The 19,027-nt window shown below is 40.4% G+C and overlaps 1 protein-coding gene and 1 pseudogene across 3 annotated transcripts in view; both read right to left on the bottom strand.

Moving 5' to 3' along the window:
• RBL1 (RB transcriptional corepressor like 1) overlaps positions 1 to 19,027 on the bottom strand; it is a 75,029-nt gene that overhangs the window by 9,366 nt on the left and 46,636 nt on the right. For 2 of the 3 annotated variants that reach the window (XM_025876621.2, XM_073880456.1), the window contains 6 exons: positions 17,004 to 17,180; positions 15,226 to 15,297; positions 13,538 to 13,628; positions 8,561 to 8,709; positions 7,365 to 7,529; positions 4,687 to 5,716 (listed from right to left, as the gene is read on the bottom strand). In XM_025876621.2, the coding sequence (XP_025732406.1) occupies positions 5,546 to 5,716; positions 7,365 to 7,529; positions 8,561 to 8,709; positions 13,538 to 13,628; positions 15,226 to 15,297; positions 17,004 to 17,180 (825 nt within the window). In that variant the 3' untranslated portion in view covers positions 4,687 to 5,545. Of the gene's footprint in view, positions 1 to 4,686; positions 5,717 to 7,364; positions 7,530 to 8,560; positions 8,710 to 13,537; positions 13,629 to 15,225; positions 15,298 to 17,003; positions 17,181 to 19,027 lie in introns of those variants that run through there. The other variant, XM_073880455.1, reaches the window with a different exon arrangement.
• LOC112827918 (uncharacterized protein C14orf119 homolog) lies at positions 2,136 to 2,961 on the bottom strand (annotated as a pseudogene).

The raw sequence follows: 19,027 nt of genomic DNA, 5'->3' as shown, positions 1-19,027 counted from the left end.
GTAAGAATACGGTATACAATACATATAGCATACAAAATATGTGTTAATTAACTGTTTAGGATATTGGTAAGGCTTCCAGTCTTACAGGCTATTAGTAATTAAATATTTGAAAGGGAGTCAAAAATTATACATGGATCTTTGACAGCGAGCTGTGAGGTGTGTGTGTGGAGATGCCAGTGTCCCTAATCCCTGGTGTTGTTCAAGGAACTGTAGTAATGGGTTACAATTATTTTATCTTGAGCACAGGAACTATGGTTGGTTTATTTTTATATCCCTAGCATGTAGTTAAGGGCCAGGAATATGGTAGGCAGCTTATTACCAGTTTTCACTTAGTGAAAATACCATAAAAGAAGAAAAAAAAAGAAAAACAAGCGGGAATATTATATATATTTTTTAAAGAGTTTAATTAATTAATTTATTTATTTATCAGAGAGACAAAGAGAGAGAGCACAAGCAGGGGGGAGTGGCAGGCAGAGGGAGAAGCAGGCTTCCTGCTGAGCAAGGAGCCTGATGTGGGACTTGATCCCAGGACCCTGAGATCATGACCTGAGCTGAAGACAGACACTCAACCAACTGAGCCACCCAGGCGCCCCAGGAATATTACCTTCTCTAAAAAATCTGATTTAATGTAATCTAACTACATAAAAAAATTAGGAAAGAACTTTAAGTTGTGTCTCATCTGGAGAAATATGCCTGAAAACACTCCTGATTGCTTTTCTTAATTCAGTATCATAATTTGTTTCACAAATTCATTCCAAGGACTTGAAGTCATCCTGTTTCTTTATGTGTCTAAGGCATTTTTTGAATTGAGGTGAAAGTCTCCAAACATAATCATTGTATTTTAAAGATTATTTTGATACAAAAAATAAACCCTTTAACCTATAAAAAGTGTCACTTGTTTTCCTATCACAGAGCAAACTTACAGAATAGGAATCTGTTACCAGCTCCAAGAATATCACAAATGCTTTAGGAAAAGTCATTGCTATTTGGATTCAAACAAACATCAGTGTGGAAGGAGTAACTAATTATCTCCCTCTCCTGATTTTTCTATAATTTTACAAAATCATCACTAGGAAAGCTAATAGTTGGGATGTCACATAATTAGGCCAGAATCTGGTAAGAGCAGTGAAACCAGCCATGTGAATCCAGTTGCATGACCTTTTATTGTCCTTCTCTCCTGTTTCTGGAGTAGGAAGGCTCTACTTTATAGCCCCATGGGCCAGCAATACGCCTGAGTTATAATGTGTAGGTTCCTTCTGGTCATACTTGTAAAAGAAGCCACGGAATTCTTGGGACGGTCTGACATGTAGAAAGGAGCAAGCTAGGAGGCAGACTGCTGACCTGGATTTACTTAGATGGAAAACATGTGAGCAGTCCAGTTGATAGGCTGTTAACATTGAAATAATCAAGGCTTGGGCGCCTGGGTGGCTCAGTCGGCCAAGCGTCCAACTCTTTTGTTGTTGTTGTTGTTATATATATATATATATATCTTTTTTTAATTTTTATTGTTAATCACCATACATTACATCATTAGTTTTTGATGTAGTGTTCCATGATTCATTGTTTGCTTGTAACACCCAGTGCTCCATGCAGAACGTGCCCTCTTTATTTTTTTAAAAACTATTTTATTTTTCAGAGCGAGAGAGCAAGAGAGAGCACAAGCAGGGGAAGCGGCAGGCAGAGGGAGAAGCAGGCTCCCCGCTGAGTACAGAGCCCGATGTGGGACTCGATCCCAGGACCCTGGGATCACGACTTGAGCTGAAGGCAGACATTTAACCGACTGAGCCACCCAGGTGTCCCAGAACGTGCCCTCTTTAATACCCATCACCAGGATAACCCATCCCTCCAACCCCCTCCCCTCTAGAACCCTCAGTTTGTTTCTCAGAGTCCATAGTCTCTCACGGTTCGTCTCCCCCTCCGATTTCCCCCGCTAAGCATCCAACTTTTTTTTTTAAGATTTATTTATTTTGAGAGAGTGAGAATGAGAGAGAGAGTACATGAGAGGGGGGAGGGTTAGAGGGAGAAGCAGGCTCCTCGCTGAGCAGGGAGCCCCCACGTCGGGCTCAGTGCTGGGCATGGATTCTTTCTCTCTCCTTCTGCCCCTCCCCACCCCCAAAGAAATAATCAAGCCAGTACTGGTCAACAAGTTCAGTCAGCCGATCAGGATACCATCCCTAGACCTTTAAGTGACACATTTGAAGTTCTCATAAAGTTGCAGCTCCATCAGCTGTGATTATCTTCTTTGATTTTAATGCCCATCAGTCTTTACCAGCCATAGCAGCCATTGCCTGGTAAAGCTTTGCCACAAAGTCTGGCTCACTGACCTCCAGGTACCTGACAAAATCATTGCGCTCCTGCTCAGCCCAGCCTCAAAACCACTGATCCCAAAGACGTAGCTGGCACTCAAAGATACAGGGTGGTCGGTTTGTTCCAGACACACTAAGCTGCTCCAGCCCTTCCAGCAGTGGCTGTAATTTTCCTGGCACTGCCTTAGCTACCAGGTCCTGTAGGGAACCAGTGAAGAATACACTTCATCTCCTGGGAAGTGATGTAAGACATTGGGGGAGGGGAAGAGTTAGTAATACTGTCTGGTACTGAGGGTAAGGGAAAAGGGAGGATAGTGGCATCAAAGAGGAAGATGATTCTAGTGGCATCCTCCCCTTTCCTCTCACAGGGAACCCGGAGACTGTCACAAAAGTGCTTAAACTCCAACTGTTGCTGCCGCTTCCATGGTTCCTGGAAATCCTAAGCAGGGCTAGCCCTTCATTTTATTTTTTAAAATAATCATTTTAAAGTGTCATTTAGTAAATTCACATTATACAACCACCATCTACATCAAGTTCTAAAATGTTTTCATCCCCTCAAAAGAAAACCCTGTATTCAAGCAGTCACTCTCCAATCTCTTCCTAGCCCCTGGAAACCACCAGAACATTAAGTTTTTTTTTTTTCAGCATAGTCCTCATCCTTTTATTGAATAGTTTTATTTTTTAAAAAGCTATCTCTAGCGGGGCGCCTGGGTGGCTCAGTTGGTTAAGCGACTGCCTTCGGCTCAGGTCATGATCCTGGAGTCCCAGGATCGAGTCCCGCATCGGGCTCCCTGCTCGGCGGGGAGTCTGCTTCTCCCTCTGACCCTCCTCCCTCTCATGCTCTCTGTCTCTCATTCTCTCTCTCAAATAAATAAATAAAATCTTTAAAAAAAAAAAAGCTATCTCTAGCAACATTTTGCCTTTATGATGCCAAACCAATCCTTTGAAAAATAAAACTTTAAACAACGAATTCTTTGGTTTATCAGCATGATCTACTCAAATCATCTAGTCAGTAATTATAATAACTAGTTTCAGAATGACTTAAGTTTAGACTCTTGAGAAGGGAGGTTCCCTTTCTCACTTCTCATTTACCCCTCAACACAAAGATTTCTGCTCCCACCAGTTCATTACAAATCACTCTGGACAAGGTACCTTGAAGATAAGCCTGGTGGACCCTTTCTATCCTCTTTTTATTTGAGCTTTTTGCACTATTTGACATCAATGGCAGCACCCATATTCTTGAAACACTGTTGCCCCTCGACTTAAAGGATTCTAGCTTTTCTTTCACCTATTTGGCCACTCCTTTAAAATATCCTGTGAAGACTATTTCTTCAAAATGTGTGTTGCAGTGTTTGGTCCCAGGTCCTCTTTTTTTTTTAATTTAATTTTATTTATTTATTTAACTGACAGAGAGAGAGAGACAGCTAGAGAAAGAACACAAGCAGGAGGAGTGGGAGAAGGAGAAACAGGCTTCCCGCCAAGCAGGGAGCCTGATGCGGGGCTCGATCCCAGGACCGCTTAACCAACTGAGCCACCCAGGTGCCCCTTGTCCCAGGTCCTCTTTGCAACTTCGTTTGCTTGTCACTGATGCCTTTATGAATGTGAAAAAAAGCCATGCGCTCACTCTTTAGAAGAATGAACATATAAACATATAAAAACATTTAGTGCATTATTAAAACTGGTTCACAAGATAGCATCCTCCCATTTCACACAATTTAATAATATGATCTCCATTTACTATCAATATGCTAATTCCAAATTTATACTTCTAGCTAAGACCTGTTTGCCCTGTATGCCAGACTCATACATCCATGTCCACTGCAGAACATTAACTTTTAAGTTACACTGATATTTAAAAGACATAAAACAGGTTATTTAAGAAGGTATAGGTTGTAGATGGCTGCAGAATTGTTTCTAGTCACACAGTGTCTTTCAATATCTCAAAAACGCCAATGTTTTATTAGCTATTTTATGTACACTGATATCTTAAAAATTGATAAAAACATATCCAGAGCTTCTTAGTCAATGTACAAATGCTCATGTATATTTTCCACATTAATAATGAAGATGAAAATGACACAATAGTTACAGCTACATAAAAATATATACAAGGACTTCAGACAAATTTGATGTTATTTGGCTTACAACATGTGTAGATACTACACAAAAAATGAGGATGTAATTTTCAGAAAAGTAAAATGTGACCAAAATCACTTTTCTTAAAATTTAAAAATAAAATTCCTGACAATAGCAATTACAAATTTACAGCCAAATCTTAGACTAACTCAAATTAGCCAGGGTTAGATATAAGTTAAACATTTTGTATTTAAAAAAGTAACGTTTGCAGTTTAAAAAACATACGTTTCATAACTTTCTCAAAATTAATTAAGAATGGTTTATTCATGTCCTTCCAGATTCTGGAAACACATTAGAAAAAGTGAATATTGAACAGCTGATTCTTTGGAAAGCTGCACCCAAGTACCCCTTTTATTAGGTTGTGACATCAGCTAAGAAGGCTTAGGGTTGGAAGGCAAGGAGCATAGTAATGCATGGGCTCAGGTACAAATCTGCTTATGCTCAAGGAGAGAAAGGGCATGAGAAGGGAGCTAGACAACCCAGAATGGTGGTGGCACCTGGATGTGGAGTTGCCACAGTGGGTCGGAGATGGGCTAGTGTGTCATCCTTTGGCCCAGGTGCTATGGGAACCAAACCCTACTCAATATACATATATAATTTTTTAAGTAATCTCTATGCCCAACATGGGGCTTGAACTCATGACCCTGAGATCAAGAGTCTCATGTTCTACCAGCCAGGTGCCCCTCTACTCAATATTAAATTAAGAACAAAGATATCTCAAAGCATGCTTACCAAAAACAGATTATTTACCTTCATATTACAAAGCGCAGGAGGAGACATTTGATTTTTAAAAGTGAGCTAAAAAATTATGAGATATCTCCTTACTTCATCTTAAAAACTAAACCAAGGAATAGTCATTTAAAAGATTCTATAACTATTAAAATGTTTAAAAGGCACTTGAAATATTGCTTTCCAATCCAACTCAAAATACACTGTCAACTACATTTTGGATAAATATAAAAAAAAAAAACCCATATAATTTTGGTGCAATTTTTCATGTAACTCAGTGATACTTTCCATCTACAGGGCTGAAAGTTTTAAAGGATAAAACCCCCAACTTTCTGCCACCTGAAAGTGCTTTTATCATAGAAATAGGAAGGGCATTAATGATTTGCTCTCTCACTGACAACATCCTGTAGTCGTTTAAGCAAAACATCATCATTTTCTTGACAGAGGCGTTTGGCAGGGGATTCTGCATCACCATCTATGGCTATCGCTCGCTTCTTGGTTCTCTGTTCACCCTGCCTTATCATATTGTTGATATCTTTCAAACTCTGCAAAAATAGAGGACACGTGTGAGTAAAAGGGGACAGAAGAGGAAACAGTAGCAAAGAACTAAGCTAACTGCTTTTTCCTGTACCCTACCCAAAGCTCAACACTAGGGTAGAGATTATTTAAAGATTTAAAAAAAATTTTTTAAGTAATCTCTACACCCAACATGGGACTCAAACTCACAACCCGAGATCAAGAGTCACATGCTCCACTGACTGAGCTAGCCAGGTGCCCTAGAGATTATTTTTTGAATCTAGGCCAGCCTAATAAGGATGATTAGAACTCATCTTCTCATGGCTTTAAAAACTGATTTACCCTATAGCAGTCCTCAAAGTACAGACATTGGACCAGACGCAGAAGTTTCTAGGAACTTATTAGGAATGCAAACTCTCAGGCCTCACCCTCACACCTACTGAATCAGATACTCTGGGGAGAGGGTAGAGCAATCTATGTTTAGTCAAGCCCTCCAGGTGATTCTAAGCTTCCTTAAGGATTGAGATCCTCTTCCTAGAGCATGCTTTTTAAGCTTTAATGTTCTTATTAATCATCTGTGGATCTTGTTAAAATGCAGATTCAGTAGGGCTGACATGAGGCTTGAAATCCTGCATTTTTAACATGCTCCCAGGTGACGCAGATGTTGCTGGTCTATAAACTACATTCTGAATAGCAAGGCCTTAGAGAAGTGGTTCCTGAAAGCTGTGGATCACAATGGTCTAGTGAACCTGACTGCCAGAGCTTTGGGATTCAGTAGGTCTCTTGGACAGTTATCTGTGTTCAACAAGCACCCCAGGTGATTCTGATCTATGATTTTGAAATCACTGCCTGAGAAATCAATTGGTCTCCTCTTCGATTTCACGCAAGAATCTCTTCTAGGGCGCCTGGGTGGCTCAGTCGTTAAGCGTCTGCCTTCAGCTCAGGTCATGATCCCAGGGTCCCAGGATCGAGTCCCGCATCAGGCTCTCTTGCTCCTTGGGAGCCTGCTTCTCCCTCTGCTTCTCTATCTCTCTCTCTGTCTCTCATGAATAAAAAAAAAAAAAAAAAAGAATCTCTTCTAAACATCCTTCCAGGAAATCAACTTCTATGAAGAAGAAATGAAAGTCTGTGAGGTATTATATCTTAGGGTCAGCTTCTGGAGACATACTGAACATATCTGCTTGATAGCTCTTCAAATATCTGAAAACAACAATCATGTAACTGTCACATCTTTATCACTGTATGGAAATTAAGATGGGGATAACCACAGAACAGTTTGTGTAAATAAGAGAAGGCCTCTATTTTCAGGCTTTTCACTATCCCATTCACCAAATAACTTTCACTTTGAAGGCCTTTCTTTAAAGTTAATATCCCTTGTGTCTAACCACTTACGGGTGCTGCCTTATTTGTCCCTTCTCAAGATCATGCTTAAGTGGGAGACACATTGAACTCTTGCAGTGAACTTCCCTAATATCATAACAATAGTAATGGATTAAACTATATCAACTGAACACACTGCTCTTGATCACTGGAGACTTGCCACAGTAACAGTTCATATTTATTAGTAGTAACTCTGCAGACAAAGAGCAAGATTAAAGATTACTAACTGGTAATCTGAAATCCAATTTTTAACACATGTACATAGGTTGTCTTGGAGTAAGTCTGTATGTACCTTACCTTAGAAGGGCTGCCATTGAACTTATATAGCAGAGCACTCCTGGGTGTAAGGCCTGACCCATTCTTATGTGGGGAAACATAAATGGAGTGTTGCTGGGAAATACGGCGTGGTGAGCCTGGTTGTTGCTTAATATGTGGAAAAGGAGAGAGAGGTGGAGCTTCCATCTGAAATAACCAAAAGTAAATTTTTGTAAGGTAAGTTTTTTTTTTTTTTAAGATTTTATTTATTTATTCATGACAGACAGAGAGAGAGAGAGAGAAGCAGAGGGAGAAGCAGGCTCCCAAGGAGCAGGGAGCCCGATGCGGGACTCGATCCTGAGACTCCAGGATCATGACCTGAGCTGAAGGCAGTTGCTTAACAACTGAGCCACCCAGGCGCCCTCATTTTTTTTTAAGTAGGCTCCATGCCCAGCGTGGAGCCCAATGTGGAACTTGAACTCACAACCCTGAGATCAAGACATGAGCTGAAATCAAGAGACACTTTAACTGAGTCACCTAGGCACCCCTAATAAAACTAGTTCCAATTTTGCTAATGACAGACATACTCATGATAGGGGGAGGTGGAACCGATGGAATTGAATGAGCAGTCATGGCCTTTGTGAATAGTCACAGACCACATTTCTTGAAAGGGACAAGGATGGAAATGTAGAGAGAGACAGAAATACACATATATGGCTACCAGTTAGATGCAGTTTCTGCTAGGTCCCTCTACAACTAATGTCTGCTCTCGTGGGAACCAACCTCAGCTTATACACTGGTAATACTTTCACAGGCTTTCTGGTACTTCTGAATCTGCACAAAAATGTCTTAGTGTTGCCTCTATTAATTATTCAGGTCTATTTATTTCCTTTTCTCTTTATCTTGAGAAAAACAGTTATCTCATATATAAATATAACAAAAGAAATCAAAAACAAGAGAAAAAATTACCAGAATTGATTTCATTTTTCCATATTCTCATCTAGTACTTGCCCATATGTTAACATAATTTCCAGCAACATAATCACAGTATGGATAAAATTTCCATGATTTCCTCTGATCTGTGTTGTATCAATGCCTTACTCACTCTTTAATTACCAGCATTTTTTTCTCCTATATAATGTTATCAGTGGCATTTTGCCACTGAAACGCTTATCAAGTAAACTCACAGTACTCCAACTATGACTATAAATATTCCTATAGTAAAATATGAAACATACCACATGGTCCTGATTTGACAAGTCGTATTTCAGTGCAAACGACTTCACTCTTCCTACATATATTGTATTATAAAATTTGATGAGATCACCTCTTTCCTCTTTCACTGGTCCACTGGAACAGTCAGGTGTTTTTGTAGCATCTTCCAAGTCTGTTAAAAGAATTCAGTGTTATGATAGATGCATTTTAATATATAAAGTGGTGATTTGAATTACAACTCTCTCTACAACATAAAAAAAATCAAGTTAACACAAATCTTTATGTAAAGCAATTAATGTTTTTATTTTTGTTTTATTTTATTTTACTTTTTAAAAGATTTTATTTGACAGAGAGACAGTGAGAGAGGAAAATAAGCAGGGAGAGTGGGAGAGGGAGAAGCAGGCTTCCCACCGAGCAGAGAGCCTGATTGTGGGGCTCAATCCCAGGACCCCAGGATCATTACCTGAGCCAAAGGCAGACACTTAACGACTGAGTCACCCAGGCGCCCCAGCAACTAATGTTTTTAGAAAAGGTTCAGAAATCCATCTATAATATGTATAAATTAAATTGGAATCTTGAGAAATGCAAATATGTAAACTTAGGCTACTACTCTTTTTCTCTAGATATTACTTCAGCAAGAATGTTTTCACAATCATACTTTTTTTTTTTAAAGATTTTTAATTTATTTCTTTGACAGAGAGAGACACAGCGAGAAAGGGAACACAAGCAGGGGGAATGGGAGAGGGAAAAGCAGGCCTCCCGCTGAGCAGGGAGCCCGATGTGGGGCTCGATCCCAGGACCCTGAGATCATGAACTGAGCCGAAGGCAGACATTTAATGACTGAGCCACCCAGGCGCCCCAACACAATCATACCTTTTTGAGCTCACTGTCACTGGTGGCCAGAGGGGCACTAGCCCTGGGTTGGGATTTAGCTAAACTGAGCTCCAGAGTATGGGTGGCAGTGGCAAATCATGAGCTTTGGGTAACAAAAGGCCTGCAGATATTCATAATGGCTCTTTGAGAAAGATGGAAAGACTCTAAAAAGGTAAAGCATACCCTCATAGGTGAAGGAAGAAGCACGATAAATCGCTTGTTTTATTTTTCTGCAAATACAAGGCAGGTGACAAGTGTTCTAAGACCCTTATTTTCCACAAGCACAACAGGAAACTTGGTGCTCAGTTTATAGTTAGTGTCCTCAGTTATAAAATGACAGCTTGCCTTGAGGTGCTTTCGTATTTATTGTGTAACTCTGGGAGAGCTTGTCGCACCACGCAGAACTTTAACCCACTCTTTCTTTGGGAAGAGTATTACAAACCATTGTCTGCTTGAACATGTAAGAATCATCTGCTTATAGGAGCTAAGGAAACCACTGGCAATTAAAAATAATTCAGTATAGGGGTGGGTGGCTCAGTTGGTTGAGTGTCTACCTATGCTCAGGTCATGATCCTGGGGTCCTGGGATTGAGCCCTGCATCAGGCTCCCTGCTCAGTGGGGAGTTGACTTCTACCTCTGCCCCTTCCCCTCCCCATGATCTCGCTCTCAAATAAATAAAATCTTAAAAAAATAAATAAAAATAATTCAACATATGAAAAAAAGTTCTCATTCTGAATATACTGGCCTGCAAACACTGCAGACAAAGGATAAAAACATCCTTTCATCCAAGGAAAACCAGAAAACTCAAACATGGTCCAAGGGCCAAGCAGCCCCAGGGAACTACAGGGGTCTTAGTCACAATTTGGATGTCTTTTTCACTCGTTTTTTTTTTTATTTTTATTTATGTTTTTAAAGATTTATTTATTTTAGAGGGAGCATATGTGCATACGAGTGGCAGGAGGGGGAGAGGGAGAGAATCTCAAGCAGACTCCCCACTGAGTGAGGAGCCTGATGTGGGGCTTGATCCCACGACCCTGAGATCACGACCTGAGCCGAAATCAGGAGTTGGACCCTTAATAGATGGAAACACTCAGGCATCACTTGCTTTTTTTTTTTTTTTAATTAATTTATTTTTAGCAATCTCTACACCCAGTGTGGGGCTGGAACTCACAATCCTGAGATCAAGACTCTCATGCTCTTTCTACTGAGCCAGCCAGGCACCCCCTTGGAATTTTTAAAAAAATTATTTAAATATTTTATTTATTTATTTAAGTGAGAGAAAGGGAGCGCATGAGACAGAGCATGTGTGTGTGAGAGAGAGAGAGAGCACAAGCAGCTGGGCGGAGAGGCAGAGAGAGAAGCAGGCTCCCCGCCAAGCAGGAAGCCCAAAGCAGGACTCGATCCCAGGACCCAGGGATCATCACCAGGCACCCAATTATTATTTTTTTTTAAGTAAGCTCTATGCCCAACATATGGCTTGAGCTCATGACCCCAAGATCGAGTCACATGTTCTACCAACTGAGCCAGCCAGTTGCCTCTCTTGCTATTTTGAAGGATCTCAATAGGTGGGAAAAAGCTATGCGGTCAAGTAAGTTAAGGAAATGCTACATATTATACCCTCCTCTTAGAAATTCAGAATCCATGTTAGTACATTAAAGGCTCTGAGAAGAGACGCCTGGGTGGCTCAGTCAGTTAAGCGTCACCTTCAGTGCAGGTCATGACCCAGGGTCCTGGGATCAAGCCCCACGTCAGGCTCCCTGCTCAGCAGGGAGCCTGCTTTTCCCTCTTCTCCCTGCTCGTGCTCTCTCTTGCTATCTCTGTCTGTCTCTTTCTCAAATGAATAAATAAAATCTTAAAAAAAAAAGGCTCTGAAAAGTTTTGCAGTTGGAAAAAAACACATATTCATTTTAATTCCATACTTCTCAAATTTTTTATGCATAGTCCCCCTTCCCTATAACACCTACTACCATCCTAAATTAACACTATTCCAAGGCACATTGGCTTGGTAACAGCAGTTGTAGATTATTCTTTTTTTTTTTAAAGATTTTATTTATTGGGGCGCCTGCGTGGCTCAGTCGTTAAGCGTTTGCCTTCGGCTCAGGTCATGATCCCAGGGTCCTGGGATCGAGCCCCGCATCGGGCTCCCTGCTCCTTGGGAGGCCCGCTTCTCCCTCTCCCACTCCCACTCGCCTGCTTGTGTTCCCTCTCTCGCTGTGTCTCTCTCTGTCAAATAAATAAAATCTTTAAAAAAAATGTTTTTTTTTATTTTTTGACAAAGAGAGTGACACAGGGAGAGAGGAAACACAAGCAGGGGGAGTGGGAGAGGGAGAAGCGGGCCTCCCATGGAGCAGGGAGCCTGATGTGGGGCTCGATCCCAGGACCCCGGGATCATGACCTGAGCCGAAGGCAGACACTTAATGACTAAGCCACCCAGGTGCCCCAGTTGTAGATTATTTTTTTTTTTTAAGATTTTATTTATTTATTTGAGAGGGAGAGAATGAGAGAGCACAAGAGGGAAGAGGGTCAGAGAGAGAAGCAGACTCCCTGCCAAGCAGGGAGCCTGATGCGGGACTCAATCCCGGGACTCCAGGATCTATGACCTGAGCCGAAGGCAGTTGCTTAACCAACTGAGCCACCCAGGCGCCCAGTTGTAGATTATTCTTACTACATGGATCAGGTTCCATGTTCAGTGTGGAGTCCGCTTGTCCCTCTCCCTCTGCTCCTCCCTTCGCTCTCTCACTTATTTTTTTTAAGATTTTATTTATTTAATAGAGAGAGAGAGAGACAGCGAGAGAGGGAACACAAGCAGGGGGAGTGAGAGGGAGAAGCAGGCTTCCCGCCGAGCAGGGAGCCCGATGCGGGGCTCGATCCCAGGACCCTGGGATCATGACCTGAGCAGAAAGCAGTCGCTTAACCAACTGAGCCACCCAGGCGCCCCCGCTCTCTTGCTTAAAAAAAAAATGTCTCACATTGTGGAATTCAATAAATCATGGTAATACTCATGTACACACAGGTATACAATAAGTAATGGAAAGATGAGACAAGGAAAAGAAGGGCAGAAGAGGCATTTTCACAACTTATCAACATGAATAATCATTTGATTTTCCTTTCTTTGTTTTTTTTTTTAATAAAGATTTTATTTATTCATTTGTGAGAGAGACAGAGAACAAGCAGGGGGAGAAGCAGGGGGAGAGGCAGAGGGAGAGGGAGAAGCAGGCTCCCTGCTGAGCAAGGAGCCCGATGTGGGACTCGATCCCAGGACCCTGGGATCATGACCTGAGCCGAAGGCAGACGCCCAACCATCTGAGCCACCCAGGTGCCCAGATTTTCCTTTCTTTGAAAAACATTTTAGTTTTATTTATTTATTTGAGAGGGAGAGAATGAGAGATAGAGAGCACGAGAGGGCCTCAAATCTCAGCATGGTGGTAACAACAGGGTGCCTCAAGTGCCTCATGGTGGTAACAACAGGGTGGCAGCTTTGCTGGTGGTGGAAAAATACGTATTAATAAACAAGATATTTAATTGTCACCCCAGGCAGATCACTGACACTGATCACTGATTACTTTCCCTGTAATTCCAGATTTATTTTAAAAATTTATTAAGAGCCTTTTATGTGTCTTACTGATGTATGTAAGTAGACTAAAACACAACTAACTTGTGTTTTAGTTCTTCTAAAACACAACTTCAGTTCTTCTAAAACACAAAAGTTCTTCTAAAACACAACTAACAGGTGACAAATTAATGATTTTAATTTACAACCTCTTTGGAGGGAGGCACCTGACCCATATTTATCCCAAACTTGTTTCTTCCCTAATGCATTCACATGTGCATTATCCATCCCACCTGCATCATTGACTCCATGTTGTCTGACACCCACTGCATTATGTACAATGTAATCAAAGGTATATTACAGGGATGCCTGGGAGGCTCAGTCTATTAAGCGTCTACCTTTGGCTCAGGTCATGATCCCAAGGTCCTGGGATTGAGTCCCATGTTGGGCTCTACTCAGCAGGGAGCCTGCAGCTCCCCCTGCTTTTGTGCTCTCTTTCTCTCTCTCTGATATTTAAATAAATAAAATCTTAAAGAAATGGTATATTACATATAGAATATTAAATTGGGCAACTTACCACAATCTGTCATTTCAAAATCGCCATTTACGTTTTTACTGTATGCCACAACTTCTCTTGGAATACTTTTCAACAGTACACTTCTATAGACCTATACATCAGATTGGGAAAAAAGGACTGCTAAGTCACAAAGAGGCACAGGTTAAGTAAAACCAAAATAAGAAGAACAAAACAGGATGCCAGTGAAAAACTATTTGTCTGTATGGGTGATAATCAAGGACAAAATGTTATTAGCCTGGTAAATGCAGATTACAACAAACATCTTAGTAGAGAGGATATGGAAGCAGAGCCTATTACTTAAACCATGTCATTGTAGGGGTTTACAAAATACAAGACTTGAGTAAGTAACAACTAAATAAACACTGATGAGCAGGTTTTGCCAAATAAAAGCAACTTCAAATATCTGAGCTTGTTCTTCCTTTTTAATTCCTTACATGAGAATCATTTGATCTCATTAAGGCTTGTTTTCCTGGTCCCATCTCGTTTCCATCTCCTTTCAGAGGGCTACAGGAAAATGTTTCCATTCCTTCCCCTAAATTCCTTCCTACCTCCAATATAGCTGAAAGTTATGATGCATTCCCAGTCATCCTATGTGTACTGGTATTGAAAAGATATTTAGGAAGCTGTGGCTTGGTCCATTTTGGACCCACACTAACTTCACCTTAATGATCTTTGGGGATAATCTGGACCTCTCTAGGCTCTGTTGCTGAGGGATTTTTCTGAAGGGTCCAGAAACTCTTAGCCTGTCAGAGGATATAATAAATGCCTGTACCTGGCTCTTCTAACGTCTGTATTACTGTCACTGTATTTTGGGGCTTAGGTAAATAAGTGAAACTATATGTGGGGCTCTCTTAGAAGGGGGTATGACTACCAGTACTTGAGCATGAGATATCTGAGCAGCCACATCTCTCTTCCTAAGATGGCAGATCACCAAGGCCAGAAAAGAGGCCATTATGCTCCCTAGAGCATAGCAACCAGGCTCTTTAGTGGCCAAAGCCTTAAGATAGCCTAATCTTGGTTCTTCAGCTACAGTAATAATAACACGGACAGAACAGTCATTAAATACTTACTATGTGCCAGGCGAATAGACTAATATTTTATATTTCCATGACTCAAAGTTTGTATAGGATTCTCACCATGGCTATTATAAAACAACATTATTAAAAATGCTTGATATCTATTTAAAGATGAAAACGTTAAGGTTCTTAGTAGATGGCAAAAGAAGCTGGACTTAATAAATCCTTAAGTTTCATTGGATTTAAACATCATCAGGGAATCAAGTCTCATACAATTAGAGAATATTATTATTATATATATTTTTAATAAAAGTAAGCTCCATGCCCTATGTGGGGCTTGAACTCACAACCCTGAGATCAAGAGTCACATGCTCTACTGACTGAACCAGCCAGGTGCCCCTCATCAGATTTTTTGTGACAAATGTCCGCATTTAACAAATGAACAAATGGAATAGGAGAACATGTGAGAAGTATATGCAAATATATGGATGAGTCAGAAACAGCCAATTTCCTGGCTTTTACTGAACTGTCTTTAGAGTTTAATGGTATGCATTAAACCAAAAAATCTGAAGTACAGTAAAGCTATAAAAGAAGTTTACCATTTGTATGACTTGTCAACAGAGAAACAGTACAAATCTATTTTTGGACAGGAGGAAAAATAACGTAACTCACATGACTATTAGCCTGGGGCTGATTCCTGTAACTTTTCATTATTTCTTGAAAAGTTCTTTCTTCTTTTGTTACCTAAGGAAAATAAAAACTGCATTTATCAATTGCTCTTAAAAGAAAAATGGCTCTGAACAAAAACTTCAATTATAGGTTGGCACTGAGAGCAGCCTTGCAGAAAGCCATTAACCCCAGGCCAGTCCATGACTAAAAACCACTACCATTTATGATTTTTACTAGCTTTAAAGTTCAGGCTTTATGGCCTTTGGGGACTCAGCTAATAGTTTCATTAATCAAAAGCACTGATATTGCTATGGTATAACTCTACTGAAAATGCACTTCTTTTTATAAAAAGAATGATACAAGAAAACTCAGATCTGTTGCATACTCTGCAGTCTCTGATGTTATTAGCTTTTAAAGTACTTATTTAGAAGTAAGTTAACTATACACTAAAGGACAGAAAATGTCTTGTGGTGATTCGCAAGAAAACTGAGCAGTTATTATAGGTTGAGGTTTTAACATTTTAGGACAGATTACAGGGTTTCTAATGCTTAGACAGAAAAGTTACAGTGGTGGCCAAACGGAAGAAAATGGATTAGTGATCCACAAAGGTAAACTTTATAATAACAAATAGGCCAGAAAGGGTACTAAGTTTATTCCTTCCCTCTGCTTCACTAAAGTCCATTAGCACTAAACCTGTTCTCTATAATGATGGGCTAGAAATGGCAAAGCTTGAACTCTGATAGTTCTCTGGAAAACACAAATGATTAGTTAGGGGCGCCTGGGTGGCTCAGTTGGTTAAGCGACTGCCTTCGGCTCAGGTCATGATCCTGGAGTCCTGGGATCGGGTCCCACATCGGGCTCTCTGCTCAGCAGGGAGTCTGCTTCTGCCTCTGACCCTCCCCCCTCTCATGTGCTCTCTCTCTCTATCTCATTCTCTCTCTCAAATAAATAAATAAAATCTTAAAAAAAAAATCTTGTTACAAATGATTAGTTAATAACATTTATTGATATCTATTTTGTATAGAGATTTAAAAAGGCATTGTGAGAGGGGAGTCAAAAAAGAGTTTGAAAACATGTTCTCTGCCTCAAAAACCTTAAAAATTAGGTCTTAACTATGTACACCTACTAGGATTGCCAGTGTGGCCAATATGGTCCAGACCAAAGTTATAAGTGATTGTTTCAGATATATCAGAATTTTAAAAAACAAGTAAGATATGTTATTTTGTGATTGAAAACATACAATGTTGTAGCAACTAGAATGTAAAATGCTCTTCTGAGGTGGTGCAACAAATCACTAGAGAGCAATATGTTATAGAAGCTATTTTTTGAATTATAAATTCATTCAATTATGAAATAGGAAATCCTAGGTTGCCATTTATTAATTGTATAATTTCAACAAATTACTTTCAGCTCTAGGCTTAGGTTACCAGCCTACAACATAATGATCATTTTATTGTAAAGTACTGGATGAGAGTTATCACAGGGATGGGGATGGAAATGGTATTGTTCACAGGAATAATATGGAGAGCCACATATTACAAATGGTCTCTAAGACCTTTTCTTTATAACCAATGTATTTTTATGATGTGGGAAAGCTGATTATTACAAAATGAAATGGAGAGTTCAGAGAATAGATGTAGTAGCTGGAGTTTACTAATTAACAATGGTGGGCAGTGTTGGTGTATAGCATTTAAGGCAAAATAACAAGCGCAAAAGATTTTCACTTCATGCTTCAAAAATGGGTAACCAGGACAAAGAGCTTCCCCCAGCTTATACATTACCTTTGCCATGATATAAAAGGCACAAAGGAGCAGCTGATCCAAATGTCTGTCTTTCATTAGATCAGGGCAGTGAACTAAAGTGAATTCAAAACATGTCCATATCTTCCTTCGTAACTCATTTGAAACATCCAGTTTTAAACATAAATCACGTAAGCGTACACTTGCCAAGTGATAGACCTAAGATGGAAGGTAGTACATTGATGCAAAAAAAAATAGTAAATAATTTCTCTAATTTATCTCTTACCATGAACATGGGCTTTCAGGCCAAGATTAACAAATACTTAGGCTGTTGATAAATGTTATGTAAAATTACATAAAATTTCTGTTCTATAGTACTAGTTCACTGCTATGGCAGAAGACTGTATATTATTATTTTTTTTTAATAATTTTTTAAAGATTTTATTTATTTTGTCAGAGAGAGAGAGAAAGAGTGAGCACAAGCAGGGGGAGCAGCAGGCAGAGGGAGAGGGAGAAGCAGGCTCCCCGCTGAGCAAGGAGCCTGATGTGGGACTTGATCCCAGGACACTGAGATCATGACCTAAGCTGAGGGCAGGCACTTAACCGACTAAGCCACCCAGGCATCCCAGAAAACTGTAGGTTAAAACAAAATTCTCTTTAGAAAACCATCTTAAAAATTCTTTTGGAAAAGATGTCTTCTATGCTGTCATCTTTGTAAAGTAAGAAACATTAAAATGCAGGATTTACTTGCATCATGACCAATATGAACACATAATTCTCCAAGTGTTCAGAAATCCCCCCCACCTTTTTTTGTTCAGATAAAATTGCTAGAAAGTCTAAAATGTCAGATAATAGGGGTGCCTGGCTGGCTCAGTTGGTGGAGCATGCAACTCTTGATCTCGGTGTTGTGGGTTTAAGCCCTAAGTTGGGTGTAGAGATTACTTAAAATAAAATCTTTTTTTTATAATATTTTATTTATTTATTTGAGAGAGAGAGAGAGAGAGAAACAGCATGAGAGGGGAGAAGGTCAGAGGGAGAAGCAGGCTCCCTGCTGAGCCGGGAGCCCGATGTGGGACTCGATCCCAGGACTTCGGGATCATGACCTGAGCTGAAGGCAGTTGCTTAACCAACTGAGCCACCCAGGCACCCTAAAATAAAATCTTAAAAAATAAAAAAAGTCAGATAATCAAGAGCTAAAATGTTTGATTTCAAGAATGAGTCAGAAAGCAAAACCATGGGAAACCTGGGTGGCTCACTCAGTTAAGCATCTGTCTTTGGCTCAGGTCATGATCCCAGGGTCCTGGGACTGAGCCCTGCATCACACAGGGCTCCCTGCTCAGCAGGGAGCCTGCTTCTCCCTCTTCCTCTTCCGATCACCCTGCTTGTGTGCTTGCTCTGTCAAATAAATAAGTAAAATCTTAAAAAAAAAGAAAGCAAACCATTTAAAAAACTTCACCTATATGGGGCCCCTGGGTAGCTCAGTCGTTAAGTGTCTACCTTTGGCTCAGGTCATGATCCCAGGGTCCTGGGCTTGAGCCCTGCATTGGGCTCCCTGCTCAGCGGGAAGCCTGCTTCTCCCTCTCCCACTCCCCCTGCTTCTGTTCCCTCTCCTACTATGTCTCTGTCAAATAAATAAATAAATAATCTTTACCCTCCCCCAAAACAACACTTCCGCTATATTCTACATTGTTTTCACAAGATCATAAATGGAACACTGAAGTAAATGAGATACCAGGTTTTTTGTTTTTGTTGTTTCTAAGTACATCAGGGTAAATTCAGTTCAATGCCATGAACCTTTCATTTTTACAATCGTTATATGAACTGATACTAAAGCAAATGACCTGAAGGTCCTGCAAGATTCTAAAATGGTTTCCAATCATCCAAGAAGCATTATGTTTTACTGTTTTAAAAACTGGTACCCTGGGCGCCTTGGTGGCTCAGTTGGTTGGGTGACTGCCTTCGGCTCAGGTCACGATCCTGGAGTCCCTGGATCAAGTCCCTCATCGGGCTCCCTGCTCGGCAGGGAGTCTGCTTCTCCCTCTGACCCTCCCCCCTCTCATGTGCTC

Source organism: Callorhinus ursinus, unplaced genomic scaffold (assembly GCF_003265705.2).
Source record: "Callorhinus ursinus isolate GAN/ISIS: 27379988/994484 unplaced genomic scaffold, GSC_fseal_2.0 scaffold38, whole genome shotgun sequence".
NCBI lineage: Eukaryota > Metazoa > Chordata > Mammalia > Carnivora > Otariidae > Callorhinus > Callorhinus ursinus.
Note: the sequence above shows the minus strand (reverse complement) of the source record. Positions and strands in the feature narration are given on the sequence as shown.